Source organism: Colossoma macropomum, unplaced genomic scaffold, assembly GCF_904425465.1.
Source record: "Colossoma macropomum unplaced genomic scaffold, Colossoma_macropomum, whole genome shotgun sequence".
In the NCBI taxonomy this organism is placed as follows: domain Eukaryota; kingdom Metazoa; phylum Chordata; class Actinopteri; order Characiformes; family Serrasalmidae; genus Colossoma; species Colossoma macropomum.
Window position 1 is genome coordinate 26,534,977 of NW_023494799.1, and position 11,552 is coordinate 26,546,528.

The 11,552-nt window shown below is 38.7% G+C and overlaps 1 protein-coding gene across 1 annotated transcript in view; it reads left to right on the plus strand.

Annotated features, from left to right (window-relative positions):
* The window catches only part of LOC118818958 (nidogen-1-like), a 58,940-nt gene extending 47,467 nt beyond the window's left edge, over positions 1-11,473 (plus strand). Inside the window, exons 16-20 of the mRNA XM_036586529.1 lie at positions 825-996; positions 2,067-2,224; positions 4,670-4,793; positions 5,557-5,669; positions 8,671-11,473. Of these exons, the coding sequence (XP_036442422.1) occupies positions 825-996; positions 2,067-2,224; positions 4,670-4,793; positions 5,557-5,669; positions 8,671-8,801 (698 nt within the window). The 3' untranslated portion in view covers positions 8,802-11,473. The remainder of the gene's footprint in view (positions 1-824; positions 997-2,066; positions 2,225-4,669; positions 4,794-5,556; positions 5,670-8,670) is intronic.
* Positions 11,474-11,552: the final 79 nt, after the last annotated feature.

Sequence of the window (11,552 nt, forward strand, 5' to 3'; positions counted from 1 at the left end):
TTCCATCATTATGTGGTGGTTGTTCAAAATTACCACATTATGACTTTCCTAAAAAGATAATCAGCATTTTATTGGTGGGATTCCCAGCACTGTGGTGATGCGTGACAGGTTGGGGTTTCTAAGGAGAACCACAGGTGGTCAGTAGTGCACCAGAGGGGCCATCCAAGAGCAGTGAATGTCTTAGAACCCAAGCTGAACCACAAGCTCTATTCCAGGGCCGAGGCTGAGCCTCATCTCATTGAAAAGGATCTTGAAGAACAGCAGATGCAATATGAAATACAGTTGCTATTCACACCAACAAGAGAGCATTTGTACAGTCTGAGACCAGGAGCTCAAGTTCCCCTGGGATCAATCTGTGCATGTGCCTGTTGGTCAGGACTCTTTTGCATGAATACCTTGAAATCTGTGGTGTTTTTTTCTGGAAATTTTGATGAAATTTGTCATTGCGTGTGAGGTCTCTCACATTTTCAGCATCAGTTAGGGTTTTTGAAGTCCTCTGGTGTGGGCAAGGCATAAGAGGGTTGTGTCGCATCACCAAGGCCACCCTTGGCCCTGCTGTTTTCTGGGTGGGAAGACAGCTTAGTTTTTTTTTTTCCTGTTTGGTCTGCATTACCGCTGGCTAGTTATGGAAATCTGCCAGCTCATGTGTACAGATTTGGGCGGCCAGCACTTTTCCAAGCACATTCAAATTCAGTACTAAAAAGTATGCACTAAAAATCTGATTCCATTCTAACTTTAGGGTAATGAGGAACACTGTTGTAGAGTATTCAGAAAATACTAGAGAGTTGAATATTTGTTTTTTTTCTACTTTTTCAAACCGACAGATTTGGGAAGTCCTGAAGGAATTGCAATTGACCACCTGTCACGAAACATGTACTGGACCGATTCCATTTTGGACCGCATTGAGGTGTCCACATTGGACGGACGCCACCGCCGCGTGTTCTTCGACAACGACCTCATAAACCCACGAGCCATCGTTGCTGACCCTGCCAATGGGTGGGTTATTCTCATTAACATGAAAAATACTAGAACCCAACTTGAAAAAATTAAAACGGTTAAAACTTTTTTTTTTTCTGTTTTTTAGATGTAGAAACAGTGATGCCTGATTGAATAATTCAAAATAAACCTGAATGATTTAATTGATTTTAAATTGATATTTAATAATGTTTTCCATTTGAAGTGACCACATTCTCTTTACGCACCTAGATACAGTTGTTGAAGTATTTTAAAAGCTAATTATTAAAATACACAGTTGTAAGCGAAAGTTTGCACACCCCCCAGTCAAATGAAAATGTTATGTGATTTTCTAAGTGAAAATGTTCTAATATCTAATTTCTAGTTTTTGCTGAATTTAAGATAATGGATTTCTCAGTATATCAAATTCAGCAAATAAACCGGAAGTGTGCATTGTAATGTGCAGAAATGTGTCCTCTGTACAGGATGTGTGAACTTATTTTCCCTCAGAAAATTAAAAAAAAATGTCAATGACAAACTTTTGTATATGACTAACACTACATTAAGGTTTTTCTTTTTACCTGTGCCACTTAACATTATATTGTTTTGGTTCACATCCTTACAGATTACAAGGGAAACATTGAAGTTTCAAGATTTAATAGTTAAAAGTAATACAAATGATGTTCTTAGAATGAAAAAAGCTAAAAAAAAGATGAACATCATTAATGAACAACTCATATGTGAACACATTGCAGTCATGAGAATTGGGGTCTAAAACTGCAAAAAACTTTTAAAATAGAAAAATCAAGTCCACAAACCTTTTGCTGTACCATATAGAGCTCCAACTAATGAATGAAATTATATGAGCATTATTTATCCTTGTGATTCTTATGACACTCAAATAGTTATGGACATTTTTTGGACATGACTTTCCCTGCATTGTATCGTCTCACTGGAAACTTTATTTTCAGCTGCATATTTAAAGGAATGTAGTAAAAGACTTGTAATCCTTGATTAATTTATGTCCATTACAGATAATTTTGTACGACCTAGTGAGCAAAGCAGACTTCAGCTGTCTTCATTTGTAAATTTCTTCTTTTCCTGTGGAACAGACGTCTGTACTGGGCAGACTGGAACAGAGACGGCCCCAAGATTGAGGCGTCCAACATGGACGGCACAGACAGAACCGTGCTTGTGAAAGGGGACCTGGAGCTGCCCAACGGATTGACCTTTGACCGTCACTCCAGGCAGCTGTGCTGGGCAGATGCAGGTCAGGAATCCCATTAGATCATCTGAAGAGCAGTATTAGTGTAGTATTAGTAGTTTTTCTGTTTCAGTTTTGGGAGGCCTGCATTTACTAAGAGTGTATCATGTACTGTATTAAAGAGCCCATATCCTACAGTCTTCTTACTTTTTAATTCTTCTTTTGAGGGCTGCTTAAAAACATTTGTGTGGTTTTATGTACCAAACCATTCATTTGTACATGACCATTCTGCAACCTCTCTTTATCTTTTAGAATTAAACAGGCTGCCTTTTCTTTTGTTGTTGTGACTTTAAGACAGATATTTGTAAATGAGCTGTGATCTGATTTTCTGCCTCATTCAAACAGCAATCTGGGCTGAAACACTGCTTATAACTTGAATGACTGGGGCTAAACTGCTGTAGGCTAGAAAGGCGGATTTATGTGTGGTGGTTTTTGTGACATCACAGAGAACAGTGAATTCAAAACAGACTGTTTTGCAGCTTAGTCTCCAGATATGGACTGGATATGTTTTAAAACATTATGTTTACATATTACTTCAAAACTTGAGAGAAATTAGCTGTTCATGATATGAGCCCTTTAATATATAATTATAAGTGCGTCATTACTCTAAAATTATACAATGGCAATATTAAAGTAGTACAACATTAAAATATTAATAAGTATTTTTGTACATTATATGAATGTGTATTGGACACTTAAGTAATGGCTGACAGTAACTATATTCCTCCAGATGTTTTCCTTTTAGATGCTTTATTATATTGGTCATGTTGAAAGCGGCTCTGCTGTTACCTTTTCACAAAACACTGCCATTGCAGTGGTAACAAGTGGTCATTGGGACTTAGAAAATAGTTTTACACTGACATTTAGACTGCTTGTTTACTTCTAACAGTGTAATTCAAAATTTGTGGATAACATTTGTTTACCTCACTTCTACAACAGTGACATAAACAGAGCTCAGTTTGATAAAATAGACTTACAGGGGAATTCCACTGATCTTTCAAAATTGCTGCATAGTTCAGTCAGTAAGATGTGAATAAAGTCATTCAGAGTGGTTTGACATGGAATAGTGCACTGCAGAGAAATATACAGACTTGGATTTCTATACAGTGGTGGTGACAGAAACCACAAAGAGGTCACAATATCTATGACACAAATACAGCCATTTCATTTAGCATTCAAAATGACCAGTGGACCTACACGTCTTCCGAGTGTTAATTTGTAAATCTAAAAATGATGTTTTTTGGGACTATTTTACCTTACAACTGTATGTACATCACCATGTAAAAAAGTATGTTTTAAGCCAAGACCTTATTTAAAAACTAAAGTGAAACAATGTCTAAGGCATCAGGCAGCTCTGAATGACTTTGTTTTCATCATAACAATTAAATTATGCACATTTTTTTTCAAAAAATGGTGGAATGCCCCTTCAAGAAAGGATTGGCATTTGATTGGGCTTTGCATATCCAGTATTGAACTATTTAATGCCTTGAATGACTCTGATTAGGGCATCGCTAATGAGAGTCATTGGGCAAGAGGTCTTCAAATCTGGATTTTGAATCCAGTTTCCAGTCCTGGACTTTGTAATAACTGGTATGAATGACACTAAGTGGACAATAGCAGGGTTTCCATTCAAACCTTTTGCAAATTTAAAGCAAGTTTCTAAAAAGACATGAAGAAAGAAAATGGCAGTTAATCGGTGTTCGCGTCCACTACTCTTATTTTGCAAAATCTCAAAGATATCGTGACACACTTGGGCTGTGCAGCATGAGACACAGAAGGGATTTGAATGTTTATTAGCTCTCAGTAGAGCAGAAAAAGAGCAGTTTTGCCCTTTGTCTTCTGTAAGACAGCAGTAACAGTTTAGAGATGCTGAGCGCAGCAGGCAGTGGTCCATTTAAAGAGGGCTGAAGTCCGTGTCCAACGTTAATGTTGCCCACCAAACCTGTTTGAACGTCAGGCCAAAGTTAGTATTGATGACTGTGTCTCAATTCTCATGCTACTGTACTAAATAGTATGTTTCAAATAGTAATGGCACCATTGGTGGTGTACTAATTTGATGTATTTGATATAAATTTGATATATTATATTCAACACAATATATGTGGTTTAAGAGGCAGCCAGTGAATTTCATCTGCTGTTAGATGGCATCCCGCTGTATTATCACTTCTTTCAAAAATCTGTTTCTGTCACCATTTTTCACGAATCTCCTTTATCAGTAAACCAAATTTGGCATCTCATCTGAGTGCGGGTTTTTATGCGTTTCAAAATTAGCACAAAAGAGGTGAATAGTAAAACCCTCTAGTCGCATCAACATGTCAGTTACCTGCCACTGATTACAAAATCCAGGACTGTAAACTGGATTCAGGGTTTGGATTTTAAGACCTCTGCATTAGAGTGTGTAGTATTAATCTTAAATTGTCTTATTTATTTGCATTTGAACGGTTATTGCAGGTACTCGCAAGGTGGAGTGTATTGACCCGTACACTCGTCTGAGGAGAAAGATCATGGATGGAGTGCATTATCCATTCGCCATCGTCTCCTATGGAAGAAACCTGTACTACACAGACTGGAGAAGGTATAGCGGAGACCTCATAACGTTACAGTTAGACTGTGTTAAATACTGCGCATTAAGTAACTTCACTACAGCAACTGATTCCACTTTAAGCAGCTGTTTCTGCCCTTTAGTCCACTCTTATCCTTAAATATGGTCATTTATCGATGTTTTTGCATTTATGTTGATATGTAAGGAATTATTTAACAAAGCTGATAATTCATAGATTATTTTGTTTACCTTTGGTGGCCTTTTTATCGTTACTCTGATTAAACAAATCAAAAAGAACCATTCATTCTGAACACGCTCACGCAGAATCTATATAACAATAGAGGCAGCATGGAGCGTCTTTTAAATATAGAATATGAAAAGAAAACATCACAGCTCACAGAAAGCTCCAGTTCCACACGCTGATCCATTTTAAAATGCCAAACTGTATTTCAGTATTGCAGTAGTAGAACTCAGCATAATGACGAACATTGAGGTGCAAATGAGAGGCATTCTCTCTGGTCACTACTGACCTCTGAGGAATTTTGCTTGACCACAGTGGAATGTGCTGCATGGCTTGGCCTTTAACCCAAAGCCTTACTCAAGTATTTAGCCAATTTATAATTTGTTTAGTCGGACAGTTGGGAGTTTCATAAGAGTGTGGATGTAAAATATGGCAAAGGGTGGTCTCTAATCTGAATGTTTACGTTACTCTGACAGAGTTGGAAAGTTGCTTTATATGGTCACAGCTCTGGAGAGGCTGTCACTGACCGTGTATGTTTATGGTGTCCTTTGCTAGGGAATCTGTGGTCGCCGTGGACCGCGTGGCAGAGAGAGAGGTGGACGAGTTCCTGCCTCGGAAGAGATCACGCACCTATGGCATCACCACGTCCTTCCCACAATGCCCTGAAGGTTCGCTCTTCCACTTTCTGTGAATGGAATTCTTTGTCATATTCAGGTTTTAAAATGGTAATACAGTTAATAATGACTAAAATCTGTCTTAGGTATAATAAAAGGCCTTTTATTGCTCAAATATTATAATACACTCCACCATTTAACCAGTCTACCACTTCTCATATTAATAATTATTTTATTCTGTAATAATTGGTACAGTTTAGACAGATATATAAACTGAACACCACAAAGTTGGTTAAACCAGTAATAAACCCAGAAGATGTGTTATTAAATGTTCAACATATTTTTCTATTTTTGGGAACAACAAGAAGCTCGAATAATAGATAATATGCACAAACACACAAAGTAATGTGCAAAAGTTTGAAAATCCCTGGTAAAATGACATTTTGTTTTTTTTAAGTGAAAATAAGTTAACACATCATCAACAGAGAAAAGACTTAAATATGCAACTGCTCTGCAAATTTTAGTGCACAATTTCAATTAATTTGTTCAGTTTAACACATTGGAAAAATAAAACCTACAATATAAAATGTGCCATAACTTTTGCACAGGCCACATTATGTTTTTTTTCCCCAATATATTAAATTCAGCAAATGAAATTAATTGTGCATTAAAATGTGCAGAAGAGTGCTCTCTGTAGAAGATGTGTTCACTTATTTTCACTTAGAAAATCAACAAAATCAACAAGCCCCTGTATGAAAAATACGAAACAAAAATGAAAAAAAAAAAGTTTTATTTGTCATTTTGGAGCGTTTCTATTGGTCCATTCGTCATGCAGTTGTGACACGGAGTAAACTGAAGCTTGCATTTTTTAATTATGCAAAAATACCCCACAAAAATGAAGATACAAGGTTGTGCGACTGTGTACATAGTCATTTTTGTCAAAATGATCTTCTTCAAGGTTTGATCACCTGATCACTGAGGCATTCTGGATATTAATTTTATTATTGATACGGCTCTCAGTCATTTTAGAATCGTCTGTAACTTCATTTCTTAATTGAGTTCCCTATAGATCATCTACAGATTCTTTCATTGTTAAGAACCTATCTGGTGTAACTGTTAGTCATCAGCAGTGTTCCCTCTTAGGATAAGGTTTAGGTTTTAGGCTGAAGATACATAAGGGTTAGATTTGGGCTCATGTAGAGGTGAGTGATATGGCAAAAATATAATATGGCGATACTTAAAGAAATTTTCGTGATACACAGTACACTGATCAGGCATAACCTTATGACCTTGTTTCTACGCTCATTGTCCATTTTATCAGCTCCGCTTACTATATACGTGCACTTTGTCCCCTTTTACCCTGTTCTTCAGTGGTCAGGACCCCCATGGACCCTCACAGAGCAGGTACTATTTGGGTGGTGGATCATTCTCAGCACTGCAGTAACACTGATGTGGTGGTGGTGTGTTAGTGTGTGTTGCGCTGGTCTGAGGGGATCAGACACAGCAGTGCTGCTGGAGTTTTTAAACACCTCCGTGTCACTGCTGGACTGAGAATAGTCCACCAACCAAAAATATCCAGCCAACAGCGTCCTGTGACCACTGATGAAGAATTAGAGGATGATTAGCTCATACTGTACAGCAAGAGATGAGCTATCGTCTCTGACTTTACATCTACAGGGTGGACCAACAGTGCAGGTGCGTCTAATAGAGTGGACAGTGAGTGGACAGTGTTTAAAAACTCCAGCAGCACTGCTGTGTCTGATCCACTCGTACCAGCACAACGCTAACTGGCAATGAGTCTTTTACAGCACTGTGGAGGAATTTTGGCCACTCATCTTTGCAGAATTGTTGTAATTCAGCCACATTGGAGGGTTTCCGAGCATGAACCACCTTTTTAAGGTCATGCCACAGCATCTCAGTCGGATTCAGGTCAGGACTTTGACTAGGCCACTCCAAAGTCTTAATTTTGTTTTTCTTAAGCCATTCAGAGGTGGACGTGCTGGTGTGTTTTGGATCATCGTCCTGCTGCAGAACTCAAGTGCGCTTCAGCTTGAGGTCACAAACAGATGGCCGGACATTCTCCTTCAGGATTTTTTGGTAGACAGCAGAATTCATGGTTCCATTTACCACAGCAAGTCTTCCAGGTCCTGAAGCAGCAAAACAGCCCCAGACCATCACACTACCACCACCATGTTTTACTGTTTGTATGATGTTCCTTTTCTGAAATGCTGTGTTACTTCTACGCCAGATGTAACGGGACATACACCTTCCAAAAAGTTCAACTTCTGTCTCGTCAGTCCACAGAGTATTGGGGATCATCAAGATGTTTTCTGGCAAAACTGAGACGAGCCTTTATGTTCTTTTTGCTCAGCAGTGGTTTTCGTCTTGGAACTCTGCCATGCAGGCCATTTTTGCCCAGTCTTTCTTATGGTGGAGTCATGAACACTGACCTTAACTGAGGCAAGTGAGGCCTGCAGTTCTTTGGATGTTGTTGTGGGGTCTTTTGTGACCTCTTGGATGAGTCGTCGCTGCGCTCTTGGGGTAATTTTGGTCGGCCGGCCACTCCTGAGAAGGTTCACCACTGTTCCATGTTTTCGCCATTTGTGGATAATGGCTCTCACTGTGGTTCGCTGGAGTCCCAAAGCTTTAGAAATGGCTTTATAACATTTTCCAGACTGACAGATCTCAGTTACTTTGTTTCTTATTTGTTCCTGAATTTCTTTGGATCGCAGCATGACGTCTAGCTTTTGAGGACCTTTTGGTCTACTTCACTTTGTCAGGCAGGTCCTATTTAAGTGATTTCTTGGTTGAGAACAGGTGTGGCAGTAATCAGGCTTGGGTGTGGCTAGGGAAATTGAACTCAGCTTTCCAAAGACCATAGTTACCCATAATTCTTTACAGCTTCCTACCAAAGATTTGACATCTGAATTTGAAGAATCATTAGTCATTTTGAACATGTAAGGTTGCTTTATGTTATTAAAAACAATGACTCCATATTGTGATTTCTGAATCTGTGCTTGCATTAATTTTACAATTTACTGCACATTTTCTCTAGTGGGAGTGAACCACTGCTCGAGGGATAATGGCGGCTGCTCCCACCTGTGCCTCCCGCGGCCCGGGGGCTTCACCTGCCGATGTCCTACCTTGAACGACGGCTCCTGCGTCGAGAGGGACCAAAACTTCTGAGAGCAGCTCGACGAGGCAGCCGCGGGTGTTCTGACGAGAAGAGGAAAAGGGATGCCTGTGCCTTTAAGATGATTCCACTTGATTCACATGGGGGGGAAAGCAGTATGTATGATAATTACCAAAAGACTAAATCAACCACTAAACCTCACCCTCATCACTACAGCCCGGATACTGCAGATAGGAGCGCAATGTGGAAAGTTAGTGGCATAAAATGAAGTGGATATTGATACAGAGTCCTGTGTAAACGGCTTGAGGGGATCAGAAACGAGTGAAAGGAGGGACACTGAAGGTATGGACTGCAGTGTGGGGCTCAGAAAGGAGGGATGGTCAACACGGTGGTTATCTAAGCACAGACCGGGGTCCGTGAGCTGGTGCAAATGGGGTCTAAGTTAAGACTAGTTACTGTATTACCAAAATTCTTGTGAATCACAGTTATTAAAATTATAGTGTGAGGTTTATATCAATATATTAACTGATTATATTGTAGCCGATCAATTGATTTTATTTTTAAACTTTCCCCGCTTAACCCACTTTCTAAAAACAATGCAACATGTGAAGGTGGCCGTGTTTTGTATTGTTCATATGGAGAAAAATAGTCATACTTTGCATGTTAAGAAGCGACTGAATTAGGGCTGTCATAATTAATCGATTAAACTTCATCATCTCACATTTCATGACAACTGACATAAACTTACATTTATAAAGGCTTATTCCAACCGGTTATTGATAAGCAGGTATTAATAAGTCCTGTGTAAACAGGACTTATTAATTAGCACAAGGAGATAAGAACACTTTTATCTGTCTGATAAAAGGCTGATTTTGTGTCAAGTTGACAACACCTATTGTTTTTTTCTGACATTGTGTTATCATCACATTATAACAACTGATTTTGTAGCTTATTGTATATCACAGTAACATAATGCTGATGCTGCGACAGCTGAGATCTTATAAATGGTAGAACGAAACTCTCTTATCCTAAGGGCCATATTATGAGCATTATGTCACTGTGACATACACGGTCATAACTTCAGAAAAAAAAATCTGTTACCCGAGATGGGTGTTGTGTCGACATCAAAGCTGCAACTTTTTAGACAAATGACGCCTTTTGAAGTAAGTGCTTATAAATGTTTATGTAGGTCTGTGTCATTTGTCATAAAGGGCATATATATGTGTGGTGTAGCCTCATGAGCATCATCCTACACGCTCAGAAAAAAAGGTACTAAACGTAGTGATGCTGTCAAGGGTACATCTTCAGTACTGTTAGTTATGGGACATAATCTATTGAAATTCAGTTTTTTAAATTTAAAATGGACTCTTGACTGGGCTTTTTTTTATCATTAGGTCATGAAAGGTATAAATGTGTGTCTTTCTCCTGGGAAAAACGTGTTTTAGGTACACAGTTGAAACAAAGGCTGATAGACACAACCAGTTAAATGTTACATAGGGCTGGTTTAGGTCTAAATCTGGACCAAATGGGATTTTAATAGTGGAACACTGTTGGTTTTGCTAATCCTTGTTAATCCTTGTCCAAGAAACCAGTCTATAGTGTTTTAATATTTATTTCAATGGCTACCTAGTTTAACCTATTTCCTATAAAGTGTTTTGAATCTTCGAAAAGCTTTAAATGATTTGTTTTTTAAATTTATTCATCGAAATAATTGGCTGATTATTGGGGTGTAACAATGTATCATTACATTATGATGTTCGGTGGCGAACCGTGACAGCGCTAGGCCTTCATTTTGGGCCATAAATTTCAAAACAAAAACGAGGAAAGTAACACCTCTATGAAAATGCTAATTTCGGCTAGCGCCCCTATGAGATCCCAGTAGTGTTTTAGCGATAAGTGCTTTACATGAACAGTTTTTGGCCATTTTACATTAAACACGGGCATTTGAAGCTTATAAAAGTCATTTCAAGCTTGTAACAGAATATTAATGTGTATTTTATTTTGTATGTGGCAGTTTTTTCTTTATATATGCATCATGGAGAATGAGTGTTCTCTTATTGGCACTAAATGCAGTTGAACTGTTGGAGCACCAGTCAACAGTTCACTCAAGCATGTGCATTAGTAAATAACACATATCATGGCACATCACAATAAATATCATGAGAATGAAATCGCGAAAGCAGTATTGATGGAATCGTAGGCCAAGGGAATCATTATAGCCCTGATATAATCGATAATAACAGCCCTAAAGTAAATCTCACCTTTTTTGCTTTAAAGTTTAAAAAGCCCTAAGAGCTGTGTATGGGGTCAGTGGGTCAGATAGGGTAGTTATGGGGTGAACATTATGACATTAATTCACTTACATAAAAATTCTATTTACAATAATTTTATGTTTTTGTTTGTATTGTAAATAAATGACTGAAATATAGTCATACTTTAAATACACATTTCAGGTAAAAATGTTTACAAGCGTTAAAGCTAATCAGGGGTGATGGTTCGGGGGTCTTGGCCAAGATCCTGTCCATCTGAACCGAGTTCCTCTGGAGGCTGCGTTGGCTCAAACCTCCCTGACCTCATCCCGCAAACGGGGCTCCAGCCTCAGCGTTTACACATTAGCTAAGGTTACCATGCACGTACTGTGGACGCAGCTGGAGGGAGGCGGCGATACACTCATACGAGAACAGTTCCACTCTGTACAGCTGTCTAATAAAAACACCTTTTTTTTAACTCTGGAGTACATTCTCTTCATTTATTTATTCCTGTGTGTGGCTTCACAGTGCTACATGGCTGGCGTTTGTTTCTGA